This window comes from Herpailurus yagouaroundi, unplaced genomic scaffold (genome assembly GCF_014898765.1).
Source record: "Herpailurus yagouaroundi ecotype Mexico unplaced genomic scaffold, PumYag 162, whole genome shotgun sequence".
Classification (NCBI taxonomy): domain Eukaryota; kingdom Metazoa; phylum Chordata; class Mammalia; order Carnivora; family Felidae; genus Herpailurus; species Herpailurus yagouaroundi.
In genome coordinates this window covers 55,689,820-55,712,533 of record NW_024412403.1, presented here as the reverse complement: position 1 = coordinate 55,712,533, position 22,714 = coordinate 55,689,820, and the positions used below count along the sequence as shown (strand labels likewise).

Below are 22,714 nucleotides of genomic sequence, written 5' to 3'. Positions count from 1 at the left end.
TGCCAGGGAAGGGGCTGGGGTGGAGGAGAAATGCATAGGCCAGAGCACAGGATTTTTAGGGCAGTGAAGTTACTCTGTACTATATAATGATGGATAGGTGTCATTATACATTTCTATAAACTAAAGAACATACAACAAGAGTGAACCCCTACGGTAAACTAGGGACTTTGGATGATTAGGATGTGTCAACATAGGTTTATCCTTTGTAGAAAATATACCATTTTGATGAGTAATGTTGATAATGGGGAAGGTCACTCGTGTTTAGGGGTAGGGTATATATGGGAATTCTCTGTACCTTCCTTTCATTTTGTTGTAAACCTAAAACTATACTAAAAAAATAAAGTCTTAAAACATAAGGAGTGTTATTGTCTTATTTTATTTTTTGTATTGATTTCAGTACTTTTAGCTGAGGAGGATCTTTTAACACGTGCTGATTTTTAAAATTACATAGATTTTAAAAATCTATGCTAAACAACCAGGAAGTTTGATAAGAGCCTGCAGTTAAGGTCAGAAGAATGAAACTGGACCACTTCCTCACACCATACACAAAAATAAATTCAAAATGGATGAAAGGCCTAAGTGTGAGCCAGGAAACCATCAAAATCCTAAAGGAGAAAACAGGCAACAACATCTTTGACCTTGGCCGTAGCATCTTCTTACTAGACACATCTTTGGAGGCAAGGGAAACAAAAGCAAACATGAACTATTGAGACTTAAAGATAAAAAGCTTCTGCACAGCAAAGGAAACAATCAACAAAACTCAAAGGCACTCTGTGGAATGGGAGAAGACATTTGCAAACAGCATAGCTGATAAAGGGTTAGTATCCAAAATTTACAAAGAACTTATCCAACTGAACACCCAAAAAACAAATTTCCAATTAAGAAATGGGCAGAAGACCTCAAAAGACATTTTTCCAAAGAAGACATCCAGATGGCTAACAGACACATGAAAAGATGCTCAATATTGCTCATCACCAGGGATATACAAATCAAAACCACAATGAAATAGCACCTGACACTTGTCAGAATGGCTAAAATTAGCACAGGAAACAACAGATGTTGGCAAGGATACAGAGAAAGCGGAACCCTCTTACACTGTTGGGAATGCAAACTGGTGCAGCCACTCTGGAAAACAGTATGGAGTTTCCTCAGAAAGTTAAAGATAGAACTACCCTACAGCCCAGCAATTGCCCTATTAGGTATTTAACCAAAGGATACAAAAATACAGATTCAAAGGGACACTTGCACCCCAGTGTTTATAGAAACACTATCAACAATCGCCAAACTATGGAAAGAGCCCAAATGTCCATTGACCAATGAATGGATAAAGAAGATGTGGGATACACACACACACACACACACACACACACACACACACACACACACTGGAATATTACTCAGCCATCAAAAGGAATGAAATCTTGCCATTTACAAGAATGTGGATGGAGCTAGAGTGTATTACACTAAGTGAAAGTCATCAGAGAAAGACAAATACCATATGATTTTACTTGTATGTGGGATTTAAAAAACAAAACAGCACGTGGGAAGGGAAAAAAGAGGGAAACAAGCCATAAGAGACTCTTTACTGTAGAGAACAAACTGAGGATTGGTGGAGGGAGGTGGGCAGGGGGATGGGCTATAAATGGGCAAGGGGGCATTAAGGAGGGTACTTGTGGTGAGCATTAGGTGTTGTAAGTGAAGAATAACTAAATTCTACTTTTGACACCAATATTACACTATTGGCTAACGAATTGAAATAAAAATTTGAAACAAAATTGTCAGAATATTAAAAGAAAATAAAGTCTGTTAGATTTGAATTACAAAAAAAGGCACATTGTATCATTTTTATCTTAATGCTAAGTGGGAAATTACTTGAATTTATTTTCTTTGATACATTTAAAGTTTTTATAGGTTTGATAAATAAGAGTAATTATACTTAATAAAGGGCCAGAAAAAAATCACCAATAAAAGATCCTTGAGATTATTGGGTTCTCTGACATCTATATCAGATTCCTGACTTTTTAGCTACACTGAAAACTTTGACAGCTGACTTAGCAACAAGGTGCTTTCTCCATACTTGCTATAGGACCTGCATAGGCACCATCGTGAGCAAGAAAATGAGTCAAAAGAATTTGTTTTTATAGGTTCACTAAAGGTATATAGAGATGAACTCCTTCATTGCCTGTGGTTACATAAGTAGACTCCACTGATATTTTTGATAGAAATGGCTACTTAATTTAAGGAAGAAGATAGTATCCTTGAAAATAAGTAGTAGTTGAACTAATTAACAGGAACAACAGCTATCTGGAACATGTAGTGCATTTATATGCAAAGGTTTGAAAAGTGGTGGTTTATTTTTGTGACTATTGTTGGCATTATTTTTCTCCTAAAGCTCTTCTGAGTCTGAAAAGGTGGAATTTTATATGAGGTTCACACTCTTATTTTTGTTAAGAATGATATGTCTGCCTCTTTGCATGAATTTGTACTGTACTCCGAGGTGAATTCTTGCTACGTGATCTTAGTAACTCTTTTATGTGTTGAATTAAACCAGAGTCTCATAAATGTTTGATTGATTGTGAGGTACGTTTGAAACACAACTTCTATTTTATAACCCTTTTGCAGAACGTTCAGGCTCTATTTAGATAACAGTATGCATGGGATTAAATCAGAAATCTGACATATGTCTAGAGAAAGTTTTCTTTTTTTAAACCATATTTGTGCCTTTTGTGACCTATACGTGGAATTTCATCCTAAACAGTGTTTGAGCCTAGAAAATAGGGAAGATGTGAACACTGGTGCCCTGTAATAAGTCAGGAACATGATTGAATCATAGTCACATAAGTTTCAAGGCTGGATGAGTCAAATGAAATCTTGGGTAACTTGCCATATTGATTCTCTTTTCTGATGAACGTGGATTTGATTACTCAGCTTCAGGACTGGTTATTGCTTAGCCTTCCATAGCCCCCTGAAGAGAATAAAGTTGAGGTTACAATCTAAAGTATGATTACAACCTAAAATAGGTAGGGAGTTAAAAAATCTTCAGGTGCCTGCATTGTATCTTAACATCTTAACCATAGATTGTAATGGAATCCTAGGTTATAATACCTTATACATAGATTTTGTTATGGTCATTTAAGGGTTTATTTGTTGTTTTTAAAATTATATTTAATTATAAATAAAGATATTTATAATTAATAATGTATAAATATATATATTTATAGTTTGTCATTTTAGTTGAAGCAGATTAAATGCTAAATATAACATTTAAAAAAATCTTCACCTCAGTTCAGTCACCCATTGATTAATGGCATGGAAAATATTGTGTGTATGAAACACAGCAGAATTTCTGTCATACACTCTGCTACTCAGCCTCCTTTTAGGTTACTTTAACAACTTTCTTGGTGAAAAATTAATATTAGCCAAAACAGAACCCAAAAGGTGAATGTATAGCAAAAGAAATACAGTTAACTCTTGAACAACATGGGTTTGAACTCTGTGGGTCCACTTATATGTGGATTTTTTATGGTCCAATGCTATATATATATATTTATATATATATATATATATATATATATTCCCATCCTTATGATTTTCTTAATATTTCCTTTTCTGTAGCTTACTTTCTTATAATTCAGGACATGATACACCTAACATACAAAATATGTATTAATCGCCTGTTTATGTTATTAGTGAGGCTTCTAGTCAACAATAGGCTATTAGTGGTGAAGTTTTGGGGGAGTCAAAAGTTTTATACTTGGATTTTGGACTGCAGATGGTGAGGGAGGTCAGTGCTCCCCAACACCTGTGTTGTTTCAGGGGGCAACTCTAATATTTTTAGGCTTATCCATTATATTCTTTCAAGGACGGTATTAGATACTTGACAATAGAGCTAGCACCAAAAACAGGAACACATATGATGAGTGCTATTGAGTATTTGTAGTTTATTTTTATACAATTATTTTTAATTGAACAATGTAAACACGTTTTACCCTCAGGATACCAAAAGGGTCTGATGTATCTAATGTTCTACTTTTTCAAAACAATCTAGAATTCCAAATGCTTTCCTAATTTTATATTTTACTAAGTAGCCAGTTATTTCTCATCAGTGTATGTATATCAGTTGTAAACCTGAGGCAGTTTTGTTCCTCAGGGGACATTTAACAATGTCTGGAGACATTTCTGATTGACACAACTGGGGGGCCATTCATGGCATAGAGTGTGTAGAAGCCAGGGATACTAAGCATTGTATAATACACGGAACAGAGTTATCTGGCCCAAAATGTTAATAATGCCTTAATTTAGAAAGCCTGATGTATATACCTTCATTCTTTAAATATAGGGGAATAAAGCATCACCTTTAAATTTAGTACCCATATTTATACTGCCATGACAATAATTTAGATAATGACTTATGAAAAAGATTTGAGGTAGCTTCACATGATAGGAGGGAGTTGTTCCTCAAAGATTATTCAGTTACAGTAAGTTACAGTTTATCTCTGCATTTCATATGTTACAGAAATGGCTTTACTTTTTGTGATTGGGTTCATGTAATTCTTCGTGTTTTTTTTTTTAAGCACTTAAATATAAATCCAGTCTCATGAAGGAGAAAACCATTCTTTTATTTGTTGGTGGACTAGTGCTCACTATAGCTGTCATTGTTGGAGCCATTCTTTTTGTCCCAGGTAAGATACACAGTTATATGAGTGAGGCAGGATTGATGGAAATGAGGACCCGGGGGCAGTGGGGTGGGGGGAGCTCATAGGGCTGTTGTAACACATTACCAAAAAGTGGGTGTCTTAAAAGTGTAGAAATTTTCTCACAGTTCTGGAGCCATAAAGCTGAACTAAAGATGTCCTCAACACCATAATCCTTCCTGAGGCTCTTGGGGAGAAACCATTCTTTGCCTCTTCTAGCTTCTGATGTTTGCTGGCACTCTGTAGCTCCTTGGCTTATGGCACCATAATTTCCATTGCTGCCGCAGTAGTGTCTTTGTCAAATCTCTCTCTGCCTGTCTTACAGAGACACTTGTCATTACATTTAGGGCCCACCTGGATAATCCAGGATAAACTCCTCCTTTCAGGATCCTTAACTGAATCATCTTTTGCTATATAATGTAATATTCTTTTGCCATAGAAGTTAATATTCACAGGCTCCAGGGATTTGGAGGTGGATGTATCTTTAGGGCCATCATTCACCCCACTGGAGAGGCAGACTTCATTTGCCAAGACCTGGAAGTGGGGATGGGTGTAGGAAACAATTCTATCTGAAACCACTTGTTTTTGGAAGATGGGAGTGGAAGGGGGAAGAAAGGGAGTGCAGCACATGGAAAGATGGCAGATACGAGCTGGGACCCACAGTGCAGACTGGAGAGATCTGTCATTGCTTTGGAGCTAGATACAGTACAGTGTACTGTTTAGGAACATAAATTTGGCAGCTCTGTTTGCCTCTGGAGTTAGGACACCGGGAGGACGAGAAAAGTTGAGAAGATAACTTGAAAGAACAACTGTATTGACTTTGGGACAGATTGAACACAGCAAGTAAAGGGAATAGTAAGAGGGACTCCCAAGTTTCTCACTGGAATTCTGTGGGTAGTTGAGGCAAAGCCAAGTCAAGGTTTCCACATGTTGAGACTTAGATGTTTACATTTAGTAGATGTTTTAAGTTTGGTCTTAATAAAAAAATACTTGTGGGGTGCCTGGGTGGCTTAGTCGGTTGAGCGTCTGATTTCAGCTCAGGTCATGATCTCACGTTTTGTGAGTTCAAGCCCCACGTTGGGCTCTGTGCTGACAGCTCAGAGCCTGGAGCCTGCTTTGGATTCTGTGTCTCTCTCTCTCTCTGCCCCTCCTCTGCTCATGCTCTGTCTCTCTCTATCTCAAAAATAAATAAAACATTAAAAAATAAAATTAAAAAATAGTTGTTTTGTGTGAAGTTTCGGGAGAAATATATTTTTGAACCTTTTGCAGTTTGTAAGAGTAGTATTGAGATTAATACACTTAGTAACTTTGAGTACTTTAACTTCCTGTAAAGTAGGAAGTACACAGGATAATATTTTTAATGTTATTTTTATTAACAGGTGAATATTCAACAAAGAATTCTTGTGGACTTGGTTTAATTGTGGTTCCTACAGTGATTTTAATATTACTTCAGTACTGTGTGTTTATGATAGGTAAGTATATGTTATAGCATGATTTTGTCTACCTTTTTCTTTTTGAAAACATTTTTGGTTAAAATATTTCTTGTATGATTTTCTTTTTTTCTTTCTTTCACAACTTAATAAAAGTCGGCTTATGTTCTTAGTAACACTTCCCCTGTGTGGATTAATTTTAAGGTTAGCTTAGGTTTTCAGGGCATTCTATTATTTAATAAAAAGTAATTTTCATATATATTTGATGCTAGCCAGTGGATTTTTAAAATTATGTTATATAATTTCTTAATGATTATCTTCATATTTTTATTTCAGCTTTTTCAAGTTATAAGTAGACATTAAACATGCCCTTTCTCTTCTTTTGCCAAGCCTGTCTTAAAAAATAGTTCTACAAATTAGGGTTATCAATTATAAATAGAAATATCTTTTTTAGTTATTGGCAAATCTCAACATTGTAGTTTTAAAAGATGATGCAAGTATCCAAATTGTAATTGGTATAATCTTCACTGCATTTTTGGAGTCAATCACTAACATATTTTTGTTATTATTACAGTCTGTTTTTTCCTATTTGCACATTTAACTCGGTCTTTGAGCTTATCTCTGGCTTGGTGTACATTGGAAAGTTATTAATTTGTTATAAAATTACGGATCTAGGCACACGAGACAGAGGTTATGATGTTTACAGCAGCATGTTTTGCATAATGGTTCTCTTTGCTAGAGTAATTTTATGTGCATGTGGTGAAGTCACGCATAATAGCCATTCATACTGTAAAATGCACAAATGTGGTAAAAGCAGCATTGTTCTAAGGTTTGGGGTAAAAAGCACCAGTCCAGCTCAGCTCACTGTGAAAATAAAAGACTGCTGAACGTGTGACTCTGGAACAGACTACTTGTGTGAAAAGGCAAAGTTTAAATCGTTGGGAAAGAATCAAGCATCTCATAAGGAAATCCAGAGTCAGTCTATGGTCACTGGATATTATTTTTGATTGCACAAAATACAAGTCGGTATGATTGCTTCTTAAATGCTCTCAACCCACTTTTTCTTTCTTCAGGTGTTTGGATGTCTTCTTTCACCATCGCCATATTGATCCTTCAGGTACTGGGCTATGTGCTCTCTGTGGTTGGACTAAGCCTCTGTGTCTCAGGTAAGGGTTACGTTCTTTTCTCATCCCAGTTTTTCTTACTACAGATTTCTCTTGGACAGAGCTCTTCTTCCTCCTCTCCTTCTTCTTCTTTATCCATTCATCCATTCCCCTATTGAAGGACATCCTGCTGCTTTCAGTTTTTGATGATTAAGAATAAAGCTACTATAAACATCCATGTGCGTGTTTTTGTGTGGACATAAGTTTTCAACTCCATTTAAGTAAATACCAAGGAGTGTGATTGCTGGGTTGTTATGTTAAGAACATATTTAGCTTGTAACGAATTGCCAACCTATCTTACAAAGTGGCTGTGCCATTTTGCATTCCCACCAGCAATGAATGAGAGTTCCTGTTGCTCCACATCCTTGCCAGCATTTGGTGTTGTGGGCTTTGTGAGCTTTCTTTTTTTAACTTTCTTTTTTTCCCCACTGAGAATAGTGCTTTCCATATTGCCATGAGAATATTGGCTGTATATGGCTTGTGGCTGATTATTCTAGCAGCCAAACTGCTGTGCCTATATTTGTGGGAGAATTTTTTAAATAACCAGCCTCTAATTGGTTGGAACTTAAGGCTTTACACACTATTTTCTATTAGTCTTGATGTGATAAGGCACATGTTATGCAAACAAAATCTTTTGTCTTTTAATAATTTGGAGGCATTTCACTGAGTTAATAATGATGAATATATGTAGGTAGTTTTTGTTTCTTAATAATTAGAAAAAGAATTACTCTCCTTAAAACTTGATTTATTGTTGTTTGTTTTTTTAAAAAGATAACTTATTTCATGTAGATTTTTAATGTAAAATCTCACTTGTTTTTACAGAGTGCACCCCAGTGAATGGCCCTCTTCTGATTTCAGGTTTGGGTATTATAGCTCTAGCAGAATTACTTGGATTAGTTTATATGAAACTTGTTGGTAAGTCAATCTTATTTTTTGTTAGCCTGTGCCGAGAATTTCAGTTATATAATTGAAATATAACGAATGTAATGCTTTGATTGGCTCTTATGGTTTGACTAAAGAAATTTATCAGTTTTCCCAAAAACGAGAATATATCATGAATGCAGCTGTATTTCTTAAATAATAAAATTGGAATGATTTGGGGGTAATGAAAGAGGGTAGAAGTAATATGAATTAATGAAAATTTTAGATTATAAACTATTTTTTTAAAAATGGCTTTATGTTTTAGAATGTATAAACTATACTAGCTAAAAGGAGAGAATGTTGAGGATTTGTTTTATATTTTTTTATTTTTTATTTTTATTTTTATTTTTTTTTAACGTTTACCCACTTTTTTAGAGACAAGAGACAGAGTGTGAGCAGGACAGGGGCAGAGGGAGGGGGAGACACAGAATCTGAAACAGGCTCCAGGCTCTAAGCTGTCAGCACAGAGCCTGAAGTGGGGCAAAGATTCATTTTAATAGAAAAAGATTTTTAATTGTCCCATTGTTTCTATGAGAGACCTAGTTGTTACTTGCTCTTCTTGCAGATTGTTTATAGACCTTGGCTCCCCTAAGTAGACAGTTTGAAATTCAAAATCTGTCACTTTTGTTAAAAGAACAGTGTCTTTTGACTTTACTTGACTTTAAAATATTTTTACTTAAGAGACTCTTAAATATAGGGAACAAACTGAAGGTTGCTGGAGGGAAGGGGAATAGGGGAGATGAGCTAAATGGGTGATGGGTACCAAGAAGGGCCCTGTTGGGATGAGCACTGGGTGTTATATGTAAGTGATGAATCATTAAATTCTATGCCTGAAACCATTAACACACTATATGTCAACTAACTTGGATTTCAATAAAATTAAAAATACAATACAATAAAAATAAAACCTCCCAAAACAACAACAACAGCAACGAAACGAATATAATAAAAACATGGAGCTTTAAAATTTAGGCTTTTGCTACCTTTTAATTAATTAATTAATTAATTAATTAATTTAATTTTTAAAATCCAGTATAATTAACATACAGTGTTATGCTAGTTTCAGGTACACAATATTAATGACCCGATAGTTCTATACATTATTCAGTGCTCATGATGAGGAGTGTGCTTTTTACTTCCCTTTGCCTATTTCCCCCATCCTCCACCCACCTCCCCTCTGGTAACCACCAGTTCTGTATAATTAAGAATCTTATTTTTGTTGTCTCTTTTTTCCTTTGTTTTTGTTTCTTAAATTCCACATATCAGTGAAATCATATGGTGTTTGTCTTTCTCTCACTGACTTATTTCACTTAGCATTATACACTCTGGATCCTTCCATGTTGTTTTTACTACCTTTAAAATAAATGGTTAGTAAGTTGGAATTAGCTAATTTTTTTGAATTACATATTTAATCTGCCAATTTTCAAATAACAGATGTCTATATAAATTCTTATTTTTTATACATAGAGGCAGATGCTTTTAGGTAGTATGTTGTCTGATTTAAGCTAAAAATGTTCCCTACGATTGGTTTACATTAGTATCCCTTTAAAAAAGTTGTTTTTTTTATTTAAGCAGTAAACCAGACTCTTAAAAATTTGTCAAAATAATCAAAAGTTGCCAAATAATAGAGTAAAAAAAAAATCAGTGTTCTGCTTTAGGTGAACTTTACTGTGTTTCAAAAATTATATGAACCTTGAATTGTTAGTCAAATAATTTTCCATATGGCTTACATAATATTGTCAAAGAAACTTTACCTTTGTTTCTTAACCTCAGCTTTTGCTGACTGATCATTGAGTTCAGTTTTGTTACATATTCTTTTGTCCCTATCTAGTTAATGCTTGTTAGATAAACAAAATACTTAACTAAAATCTCCCTATCTTTGGTTTATGTGTTCTCATAAATCAGAGTTATTTCCTCAACAAAATTTTCTTAGTTCATGACTCACAGGTCCATAAAATACAATGAAGACCTCTCAGCCCAATGGTAGTAGCTATCATGAGCATCACATTATGAATGTTGATACATATTCTATTTTTGTTGAATATTCCAGTCCCCATTTGTGTGGTTCTTGAAGTTTATACTGCTAGTTACATTGCTCTGTGTGAATGTTTGAGAATACAATGTTCTCCTCAATATTCCTACAACATGATGTAGTATTAGGTGTCTTTGATGGCTCTTTGTTCTGTTTATTCCTCATTGTCTGGATCATCCTCCCTTTTTTTTAAATGTTTGCTTATTAGTTTTGAGAGAGAGCACACACGCGCGTGGGGGAGGGACAAAGAGAGAGTGGGACACAGAATCTGAAGCAGGCTTCAGGCTCTGAGCTGTCAGCACAGAGCGGGACATGGGGCTTGAACTCAAGGACTGTGAGATCATGACCTCATCTGAAGTCAGACACTTAACCGACTGAGCCACCAGGCACCCCGGATCATCCTCCCTTTTATTGCCTTGCTCCCCATGCCTTCCATGTCTAACAAAGAATGATGTTCAGTAGAATTGCCAACAGGTCTGGAATGCCGACTCAGGTGGAAATAGGCATTGTCTAGCTACCACCTCCTGGGTCCTGTCTCTCCCTTCTCCATAGCTTATCTCCCAAAGAAGCTTGGGAAACCAGTGTAGTAACACACATACTGTTCTCATGTGAAAAATCGAAGTGAAAGTAAAATCCTAAAAGAGTTCCCCCAATTTTTTCTTTATCATAGTTTAGCATATAGATATTTATATGTTAAGAATTTAGTCCAATTTTATTGACATTTTGAGAATATTCTAAATTAACTTTCCAAATCAACTTGTCTAATGCCAGAATTCAGAGGCACACCTTCGGTCAGTTGAAGGGCAAGAAGAGAAAAGGTACAGGAAAGTTGCTCTTTAGATAATGTGGTAGAATAGGAAAATTAGTGTGTTTTTCTTATATAACCTGAGTGTGTAAATATCAGTATATGTAACATTAAGGTTGCAAATTTTAGCATTTTTATCAGGAGGCAAGTAATTGTGTTTCCAAAATAAATTTTACTCATTGTGCTCTGTTTTGGAAAAGCTTAATGAATGTGTCTTGACTTAAATGCAATAAAATTCTCAGATTTTGTTGTTGTTAAAATCCAAGCTATCTTTTTTAAGAGTAAGTTAATGGCCCTATGAGAATTTTAACTTTGTTATTTTTATTATTTCCAAGTTTAAATTTGTAGCCTTAATTGTTACTTTAGAAGTAAGATTTTAACTTTCACTTTTTATGGTCTTTTTAAACTGTTGGATTTTTTTTTTATTACTGGAAGTATTTAAGTTTTACAAAATGAAATTGGGGTTGGAAATAATAATGTGAATCACATAGAAAATTAAATACTGCTAACTAAACTCACTAGAATTAGGCTTGTTGATTATATGGGGCATTTATATCCATTATTTATAAGAGTCCATACTTGTTCATTTTGTTTTCCTTTTTTTAAGCCATTACCAGTTCAGTATAAAGACATATAATTATGTTTTGTTATAAATCAACCTACTAGTAATCAAAAACCAGATTTATCACAACATATCACTTGTTTTAGAATGACATGGAGTGAATATATATAAGTGATATTTTATAGTTCACTGTTAGGATGTTAGGAAGAGGTAGGTCTGCTATCAGTAGGAAAAATATTTCTGAAAATTCAAAACGTAGAAATATATTTGTGTCATGTCATCAGATGTTTCAGGGAGAGAAGAACAAATCAGGAAGAAACCTTGCAAGGGGGCTCATATGGAATCCTTAAAGCTTGTGGCTTAAAAATAAATAAATATATGTATTTAAACTACATATATATGTGACTACATACACACACACACATATACACATATGTATGTATGTGTGTAGTGCCTTAGGCATGGTAAGAACAGATAAACCACAGCCATTTTGTCACCTCGGTCATATGTGTGTGGGAGAGAATTAACTCAAGTGAAAACTCAAATTAGCTTTTGCACTTCTGGGTTTTATACTACTACTAGGGAGAGCACAGCTGACTGGTATCCCAGCTCTTATTTTCCAGAATGGTCTAGCCAAAATGTGATGTTCCCTGGACCTGAGAATTGGAACTCAGAAACTATTCTTTACACATTATTAGGATAGAAAAGGAGTTACTTGGAAGTTCTTAATGTTAATCCTGATAAATAAATTTATGATTTCAAAAATATAGCTCTAAAATCTTGCCTCTGATCCTTCACGCTACCAGTCAGAAATTTGCACAGCTGTTCAGTTTTCTTTTCTTGGATAGAACATAGAGTCATGGTTTAGTTGAAGTGATTTGTATATATATGTAACTACTGTGATGATCCCTAATGAAGTTCTATAATTCTGCTTGGCTTCTTTTGAGAGGCTGCTAAATGTGATTCACCCATATTCCCAACCCATTTCACTCCATACTACTTTAGAAAGTGGTTTCCTTGTTTGGCTGCAAGGACCACACCGCTGCCCCCGTGCCTCCTGTAAGGGAGATTTACTTTAAAGCCACACGTGACACTAGCAGAGATGGGGAATCTCTTGAGAACTGAGATATAACCAGACCTCACAGGGGCTGAGACAGTAAGCCATTTAGGAATTAGAAAGTTCTGATACATCTCTACAAACTGAATCATCGTGTTGCCCTCTGAGTAACAAGAGTTAGTCAGTGCCCATCTGCAGATTATACTGTGAGTTCCTTTCTGGTTCTTTCCCTAAGAGCTCATCCTCTCCTTTATGGCCTCATCTTATATTTTGTTCTTGTCTTCTCCTTGGTAGTTTCTCTTATGTTTGTCTCTAATCTTTGAGCTTCTCTCCCAGCTTGCTTTCTGTCTCCTTGTCACCTTCCTTTCCATCACCAACTTTCTGGTCTATTTCTCTTTCTCCTCTTCAGGTCTCAGTGGGAGAGAAAAACTTTTCAGGCTAGTTAGTCACCATGGTCTCTGTTTGAGAGAGCCTGTTGGCTTCTGGCTGGTTTCTACATTGGCTGTCCTTGCGTGGGGTCTCACTCCCATTGCCCATCAGCTTTGGAAGCTTGGTAGGGGTGAATGTGGAGGAGGAATGGTAGTAAGTAAAGAGCACAGAACACTAGAGCGGTTCTGGGGCCCTGCATCGGTAGCTCACAAGCAAATTCAGCCTTCCATCCAATCCACAGGATAATGTAATTGACTATCCCATAGCATTACCCTCCCACCAGCCTGTTCACAGGATGTTGCTGGTTCATGCTTTCATACATATAGGACTCTGATTTAGGACTGGCTTCCGCTGCGCTGGGTCCTTCTCACTTGGCTTTTGTAACGAAGTTCTCTCTTTCTCCCTATGCAACTGAAGTAAATGTTTTTCCCCTCTCTCTTTCTCCATGCCCTGTATTCCTTCATTAACCAGTCCACTCAGAAACAGTGCAGAGGGTAACTTGGAAAACTGAGAAAGAGTACATGGAGAAGAGGTTGATTGTGGCTAAAACTAACTGTTGGGAGAATTCATTGAACTCCGAGGGATCTGAATATTTTTTTTCAGTTTGTTAGCTATTTGGAGCATTGAAAACTGGAAAGATGGAAGCAGAAGAGAAGACTGGGTCACAAGGAATGAGAACAGTGAGCTAATAAGGGCAGGCAGTGGAGTAGAGGTGAAGATTGGTCATTGCCACCTTCTGTCCACATTCTGGCTGGGTTGAGTGGGGAGGGGTATAGAGTCCACAGTGGGGATGAATAGATGATAGACAGCATTTTTCACCAAGAAGTTTAACAAATGGCTGATTTAGGAGAAGTATAGCCTGTACAAATGAGAGAATGTATTGGTTTATTATTTGATGTAGGTGGGTCATTTGATCATTATATTCTATCAATGCATAAAATCATTTGAAATTAACCATTAATAGTCATTGAGATTAAACATTATATTGCCTTAACGTATTAAATTTATTTTCTCAATTTTTAATTATATCAGCTTCCAATCAGAAGACTATACAACCTCCTAGGGTAAGTTAAACTTTCTTAAATGAATTTGGAATGATCAGTTGATGGTTTTGACTGAGAAATGATAATTGAGATAGATACTAAAGCCTTTTGCTCTCTGTTCAGTGTATACCATCAGATTAAGAGAACACTGAAGTAATTTCATGACTTTTGCATGAGTAGATCCAACTTACTTTAAAATATATCTGGTCATTTTAGTTGCAGTAGGACAGAATCAGTGATTCCTTAACATTGTGCTAATAATTTCTCAAGTGACTTCTCACTTTCTCAGAACTGGAAAGTTTCTGTGTAAGAATAATGGTTATTATCTCTGCTGAAGGAAGCTGATTCCAGTATATTGCCTCACCTATTGGCTCCATTTGATGTAGGTATACAAAATGTTACTTCAGGCTTTTAAAATGAGAGCGAGAGATTTGTATGAAATTGATTTCATTAAAAATAATAATCTATGCAATAAATGTACATATTGCTGAAATATATCTGTTCTGAATTATGATTCGTTTCCCTTCTTCCCTCATTTTAGAAGCATTTTTCTTCCTCCAAACTGTACTATAGTTTTTACTCTATCTTGGATACCTTAAAAACTATCTAAGAAAATTCCAAGAAAAGGAACAAATTAGGAAATAAACCAGATAAATGAGCAGGTGAAAAAACCCGTGTAGAGAATTATCATGTGACAGGCCCAAGAACTATTTTATGGAAAGAAGACCTGGAGAGGACTATACTGTACTCACCTTCCTAGAAGGAATAATAGTAGCTCTATCTGAAATGCCAAAATTGAGACTCTTGTCTGTGGCAGGAAGTGGAGATTACATATACTCCTGAGTCTGACAAGCTTCCACAGACATGTCTGATAGGCAAGGAGGGCCTGAGGGTGCATCTTTCCACGGGTGTTTATTCTGAAAAGATTGGGGCTGTAGCTACATTGGTCACCAACAGCCAGCAGTGTTTAAAGTGCCTCTGTTAGAGATAATCCAACCATTGGACCCTTAAATCTTAACACATTTTCTTTCCTTGTTACTGAGTTCAACTTGCATGATTTAAAAATGATTGTGTTTTTGTCTCCCCCCTTGTTTAACTGTATTATCTATTATTGTGTTGCTATTTATGTTTGCACTTTTTTTGAGAAGTTTGAATTTCTTGAACTGAAAGAGGCAGAGTGGGTGGGAAATTCTGCATAGAAAAATATTAAAAGACTAATAGTTGTTATTAAACTATCAGGTAAACTTGGCAATCTTTGTTTCCTTAACTTTTATTGCCTTACTTTGTTTTTAGCCTATAGGATTCACTCTTTACTATAGAGTTTAAATGTTAGCATATATAAATTTTAGTATAAAAGGACATGAAATAAATTCTATTTTTACGTAAATATATTTTAAATATTTTCCAGAAAGCTGTAGAGGAACCCCTTAATGGTATGTGGTTATTACAAACTTGTATATTCTTCTTGATCCATTACCAGATGATAATTTGAGCTGGCCCCAAAGCAATTAGAATGCTCCATCTATGTCTGGGGAAAAAAATCCCATTTTTTTCTTGCCTGACCTCTCTTTTCTTGATTATAATAATTAATATAATAATTAAAATAATAATTAAGAGTATTACTATTGTAATGTTCTTACCTCTAAGAAAAACGCACTCCTCAGTATCTCTCCAGTCCTTGCTTGCACTGGCCAAGCAATACTTAGGCAAGAAGACCATTGCCTTATATTAGCCGATAGAAAAGAATCTCAATTAATTTCAGTTTCTGATTTACAAATTCAGATACAGACTGTCATGTCGTGAGACCCAAGCATCTCACTTTCTTTCTCCCTAAACCTAGATCTATGTTCCCAACTGACTTTGTTTCCTTTGAGAGTCTGGATATGAGCCACAGACATGCTTTTGTAATAAAGTAATAGACTTAAAATTAATTTGTCTTCATAGCTGTGGAATAGTTAGCATGATATTACTGCATATTTATTTAGAAATGATTTCTAATTGTTGAACCTTACTAACTGCTTGGCTTGTTACTAATTCTTAGCATTTAAAGAATCAAAAGGAATGATGAATGATGGTAAGTGTAAAATGCACCTGCAATTATAGATTGATTAAAATAGGAACATTGAAAAGAAATAAAAGGGCTTCTTTAAAGTATGCTTTTTTTGTATATAAAAGGGACACTGTCAAATCATAAAGGTCTACATTTTTTGATTTATAAAACTTAAAGCTACTCTTAAAAGTTGCAAAACCAGTGATATAAAAGCTGTAGGGTGTCACGAATCAGACTTTCCAGTCTTACTGCTTGTAGCAAAGAGAAATTACTGCTTTTTTAAAAACATTTTTCAGCTACAATGTCTGGTGCCTGTAACTTTTAAAAATGATTTTTAGAAGACACATAGATAATCTGGCACAAATCTTTATCATCTTGACAGGGTTTCTTTTGTGCTTGTGTTGGTGATTTGTTGCATTTAATTCATGGGGACTTAATATCTCTGCTTTTCCAACTAGGGACTCAGTTGTAACCATTTGAAAAAGGATTTAAAAAGAAATGTTTAGTCACTCAGCTTTTGCTTCTTGTTTTGGAACTCTGGGCTAATCACTTCTATTTTGTATTATTTCAAAGACATTTGCTAGTTTTTAAAGATAAGTAAGTCGGACATATTGAGTGCTATGAGTATTCATTTTGATTTTGCTTAAAGATGCTGTGATACTTCAATTCTGTTAATATTTTAATAACTGTATGTTTTTATCTTATCCAACATTTCTTCATACCTTTGATATTTAGTCATTCCTTGATCATGTAAATAGTGTGCTATTTTACTGCTTTAACCTCCTCACCTCTGTGGCAAAGTGCAGCATTTAACACAAGAGGCTATATTCCCATGAGTGCAATTAATTTTTGCATAAGATTAAAAACACACCAATTGTGTACTGGTGGACAAAGTTTAAAACAATGGTTAGGCTGTGTTCAACAAGGAATCACAGAACGATTCCACTTTTGTAGGTTTGTGTTGTAGGCACAGCCTTCACTACAAAAATGTCTGTTTTATTTACCAACCACCACCTTCCTAATAAAAAAAAATTTTGCAGTTGGTAGGAATAAACTAAGTGACATTCAAAAAAAGAACTAGTACCTGGAATTGTGGCATAGTTCGTCCATGTTTACATTCTCTTGTTTTGTTTTGTTTTTATTTCTTTGCTCTTTTTCTTCTGCCATGTGATTCTTCTGTAGTTGTATAAAGAAATGAAACTCCTTTTCTCTGTTTTCAGAAAACTAGTATAAGAACCTCAAGTGCATTTTCCTTTATTAATTTCATGTGACTTTTTTTGGAACCACCATGTCAGTAGATACAGCAGTTTTTGTGTGTTCATAGCATACAAAGTCTATGATGATCTTTGAAATTCCCTTAATTTTGCTAATATTTAGCTGTTCAGAATTTGTTCTTGTTTTTTTCTTTTTTTTAACCTTTTTTTAAATCTTTCTGGTGGGCTCCAGGCCCTCACAGTGTGTCTGCCTCGTCAGTTTCAGACTTTCTTTTTTTTTTTTTATTTTTTTTTTTAACGTTTATTTATTTTTGGGACAGAGAGAGACAGAGCATGAACGGGGGAGGGGCAGAGAGAGAGGGAGACACAGAATCGGAAACAGGCTCCAGGCTCTGAGCCATCAGCCCAGAGCCTGACGCGGGGCTCGAACTCACAGACCGCGAGATCGTGACCTGGCTGAAGTCGGACGCTTAACCGACTGCGCCACCCAGGCGCCCCCAGACTGTCTTTCTAAGGACCACAATCCCGTTTTCTCTTTCACTTGCACCTACTCACATGTTTATTTCACTTACATCAAATGAATGATGTAGGCTAAAGTGAATGTGATAGAATATTATTCTGTGGTCAATATCTTTTGCATTGAAAAACCAACATCTCTTGGCTTCTCAGCCAACCCAGCCAACTGAGATTATCAGACTTTGTTGATTTTTATTTTCATGTGGCATTGGCCTTTTACTTACTACAACTAAAAAGACTAATGATTTACCCGGTTTACATCTGTGACCTTTGTAAATCTAAGATTAAACACTTTTTCTTTATTTTTAGATGCTGTATATCTGAAACTTTTAATTTTTAAAAATTCATCAACTTGTTAATGCATAGAAAATGGACAGGAATAATGATTATATGTTCATTTTTCAATTTTCCAGAGTAACTGAAGTGAAGTGATGGACTCTGATTTGGAAAGTAGTAAGATATGAAAGGAATACAATTGTGTTTAAGCACCATGGCCTTGATTCACTGTTCAGGAGAAGAAAACAAGAAAAATTACTGGTTCTCATCTGTGGGAGAAAGTAAATCTTTGACCCTTAAATGATTGTTACAGTTAAGTTTTTATTCAAAGCATTTGTAATTTAGTTAATAAAAGAATTATTATCTGTGTTGTGTGCCCAATTGAGATCCAGTTTTTTGTTGTTATTTTTATTCAGTAAAGGGCAAGGGTAGAGTGGCTAATTTCCAAGAATGATGCCTTTCAGATCTTAGGGCCTCTTGACTGTAGTTTACCAGTTTGAATTGGTTCGAGGTTGAGAATCACGTGACGCTAACCTGTTGGTTTCCCAGAGAGATCTGTGAAGAACAGTGGCTTCCACAGAACCTTAGCACACTCGGGTTCACAGCCACTTTGGCAGTATGGCTGGTGTTAGCCGAGTAAGGTTTCTGGAACGTCTGGGTCAAAGGAATAGCAAATTTAAGTACAGATAGGAGTTTGGTTGGGAACATCTTGAATGCCGCCTACATCTCCGGCAGGAGACCATGGTCTTCATTCTTGGGGGTTGCCATTCACACATTCTTCCTTCAGCATACCGTGTGATGAATCCTTTTCAGAGTTAGGGTAATTTTATTGATGAATGTGTTTATCTCTTATTCACACAACCCTTTAAACCCTGTCTTGTCCTCCTGTTATTTGCTTCTGCTGTACAAGATGTAGCACCTTTTCTCCTCTTTGAACATGGTCCCGTGACACGTGACATGGTAGCATCATTGCAGAAAGGAGCCAGACTTATTTTCAGAGAACTATGTTCACACTTTTCAGCAAAAGTAGCGATGGTTGTAACATATGTATTTCCTTCCTCGGATTTGAAGGCACAATCTACAATGTTTCTTCACTTCTTTTCTGATCTGGGGCATGAAAAACCAAGATTGAGATTTGAACTGTGAGTCTCCTGCATGGCAATATAACGTGTCACCGTCAGGCCAACAAGCCAGCCCTCGGAAGGGTGGTTTTGTTACTGTTGTGTCTGTGTTGCATGATAAACACTCATCATCTCCCTCCTGTAGTCCTGCCTCCGTAAGCCCCTTACCCTAAGATTGGAAAGTAAAACAAAACCCCCACGTTTCCTACCCCCATTAGAAGAAAACTAACATTCTGACCGTTGTGATCACCTGGAGTACTCTTAGATTATTAGCACTCGGTTCCCTCTGTGTGTGTGTGTGTGTGTGTGTGTGTGTGTGTGTGCGCACATGTATAAGGTAGGCACGTGCATCTTCTGTGTGGACAACAGTGGGTACCCACAGGAGAGCAAATGTTAATTTCATGCTCTTAGTAAAAACATTTAAAAAGATCTTTATTGGGTGGAATTATATTTGATGCGAATATTTGATCATTTAAAACTTCAAAAACTTCTAGGTAATTTGCCAAGCTTTTTGACTGCTCACAATACCTTCTAAAAATACTAGTAATTCTTCCTGTCTGTCTAATAAGACATTCATATCTGCAGTTACATTACTAATAGTTATTTCTTAGTCCACTAACTGTTCCCATGTGCCTCTTTTATGCCAAATTAATTTTCATATTTCATGTTGGGACCAAATGGTTTTGCCCATGGCAGACCTCAATTTTATGACCTGCTGATGCTTCTCAGAAAACCGAACAAACGATGAGGACAGCTCTTCTTGAAAAAATTTTTTTTTGTTTTTCTTTCCTAAGTGTGTTGCTGTCCAAAATATTATCATATGTAGAGGGAGCTGTGTTCCTTTATATAAATCTGATGGCTCTTGCTGCCCTTTTTCCCTCTGAAAATATTTATATTTTACTATATTGTTTGTTACTTTAGAAATCAGTTTTGATGAAGGGAGGAGAAAAGCAGATGAACTTGAAAACGATCCAGATACCTATTCTCTATTAAGAAAAAGAAAGGCATGAAAACCTTTATAGTAAACTTTTTTATAAACTAAGGTTGTACCTTTTAATATGCAATAAACTCTCATTTCTTTGGGGTTCAGTCTTGGGACCCACCCATCCTTTGTGTTCTCTTTAATGCTGCCTGTCTTTTGAGGCACTCACTGCCCTAGACAACGCACAGAGGAAGCAGGAGAGATGCCAGGTGACATCAACTCTCGGTCTTACTAGTTGTCAGCTTCTCTGGAAAAGGGACCACATCAGCGGGAGCCCTCTTGCTTGGCCATCATTGGGCCAGGTCATTCTCTTTAAATCAGACGTGTAGTGGGCTCCCGATTTTTTTTGTTCTACCAAATTAGAATTAACATTAGTTTTGAGCATCACGTATCTGTTCCTCCCCCACACAACGTGCTTTTAACTCAGTGATCCCAATTTTTGCCACCGACTCTTCCACTCGATTTTATTTATTGTACATTCTCTGACACCCCTTGTCGTTTTTGCAACAACCTTTCCAATGTTTTTGGCCAAATCTGATTTTTCCGTCTCCTTCAAAACATTCTCCTCAAGCCCTGCCTCCCCTACTGGCTCTCCTCTGTAGTCCACCCCCCTCTTTCATCTAACACCTTGCTTAATACTTCACGTGTGTCTGCTGAGGTCTAGTGGGTTTTTTTGTCTTGCTTCTCACTTGATGTTGAAATTCTGTTATGGCAAGAGCTTTTTTTTTTTTTCCTTTCTCTTCCTGCAGTGTTTTGCATACATTAGATGTTCAGTACATAGGTTCGATGATTGAGAGTTGGCTGTGTGTAGATGCCCTACTATTTTCAGTAGAGTGATTTAGATAGTTTTCTTTTCCAACAAATTTCACATGCTCCGAAAACCTTAAAAGGTGATAAGGTGATGATTTTTCACCTGGAAACTCCAGGTTCATTTTGTTTAAATTTCTGAGAATGTCAAGATGAAAATAATGGGGCTATCCCAAATTTGAGAGTATTGGTTATTCTGGGATGCTACAGTCAATTTAGTAAATGACCAAATTGTGATTTGAATGAATAAAGCTCAAAAAGTGATGTGTTCAACTCCTCCATCTCATTAAGCTCTGTATCACCTTCTAGAAGTTTTTTTGTCCTAAAGGGGGTATTCAAAAACAGACCTGTGGGATGTGTATGGAAATGCATACTTCTTTATTTACCTGCCATTGGAAACTGGAGAAATGATTGTTGGGCAACCCTTTATGTTTTTATTATGTTTTATTTGATGGAGAGTTTGTTTAGAAACTTTAGTTTTACATGTGTCATATTTTCAAAATCACTAACTGCCATCACCCAGTGGGGTCCTTTGTTAAGTCATTTTCTGTGGCTAGTAGGGATAATAATCCAGGTAACTTTTAGGAGATAAGCAGTGAGCAGGAAGTTTTCCTGCCTTTGGCTTTTGACAGCTCTTACTTATCATTTAAGACCAGCTTTCCCATAAATTTAGCCTTTTGAAAAAAAAGAGAGCATTTGTAATAAGCTTCTCTGTAAGGCGACATCAATGGAATCTTAAAAGTGTTGTTATCAGGGTTGATGAGAGAAAGAAACATTTCTGTTTTTATTAAATGGAGCATTATTTACAAAAAGCCATTGTTGAGATTTAGATCCCACATCATATAAATATCCATTAACCATTTCTAAATAAAAAAAACTCCAGTGTTGCTATGTGCAAGATCCTCTCTTGGGGCTTTTTTCCATAGCAATTAAAGGTGTGCTATTTGTCAGTAGCCATTTTTTGCAGTGATTTAAAGACCAAAGTTGTTTTACAGCTGTGTTACCGTTAAAGGTTTTTTTTATATGTATTAAATCAATTTATCACCGTTTGAAGCTTTGAATATCTGCAATCTTTGCCAAGATACTTTTTTATTTAAAAACATAACTTTGTAAATATTACCCTGTAATATTATATATACTTAATAAAACATTTTAAGCTATTTTGTTGGGCTATTTCTATTGTTGTTAAAGCAGGCCACAAGCACCTTTCTAAGAAATTTATTGTATTTTCAAGTTGTCCGTATTCGAGGTAACAATGCAAAGGATCAGTTAAGATACTAATTTAGAAGTTCTTTTTTAAAGAAAATAACCAATAAGTAATCTTTTAACATATTTTTAATGTTTATTTTTGAGAGAGAGAATGCAAGCGGGGAAAGGGAAGAGAGAGAGGGGGAGACGGAATCCAAAGCAGGCTCCTGGCTCTGAGCTGTCAGCACAGAACCAGATGTGGGGCTCGAACCCACAAACCGTGAGATCATGACCTGTGCCAAAGTCGGACGCTTAACTGACTGAGCCACTCAGGCACTCCACCAATAAGTAATCTTTTAATTGGAGCAAAGGTTTAACTAAAAGTTTTAAGCAAGTCCCTTGTGTTGAATTTTTCCCATGGTCT

General features: G+C 35.9%; 1 protein-coding gene across 9 annotated transcripts in view; it reads left to right on the top strand.

Moving 5' to 3' along the window:
- The window catches only part of CD47 (CD47 molecule), a 54,819-nt gene extending 32,557 nt beyond the window's left edge, over positions 1 to 22,262 (top strand). For 4 of the 9 annotated variants that reach the window (XM_040484423.1, XM_040484422.1, XM_040484421.1 and 1 more), the window contains 8 exons: positions 4,575 to 4,682; positions 6,074 to 6,166; positions 7,198 to 7,290; positions 8,110 to 8,202; positions 14,126 to 14,157; positions 15,545 to 15,569; positions 16,178 to 16,210; positions 18,330 to 22,262. In XM_040484423.1, the coding sequence (XP_040340357.1) occupies positions 4,575 to 4,682; positions 6,074 to 6,166; positions 7,198 to 7,290; positions 8,110 to 8,202; positions 14,126 to 14,157; positions 15,545 to 15,569; positions 16,178 to 16,210; positions 18,330 to 18,334 (482 nt within the window). In that variant the 3' untranslated portion in view covers positions 18,335 to 22,262. Of the gene's footprint in view, positions 1 to 4,574; positions 4,683 to 6,073; positions 6,167 to 7,197; positions 7,291 to 8,109; positions 8,203 to 11,011; positions 11,059 to 14,125; positions 14,158 to 15,544; positions 15,570 to 16,177; positions 16,211 to 18,329 lie in introns of all 9 variants that reach the window. The other 5 variants (XR_005793271.1, XR_005793272.1, XR_005793273.1 and 2 more) reach the window with 5 other exon arrangements.
- Positions 22,263 to 22,714: the final 452 nt, after the last annotated feature.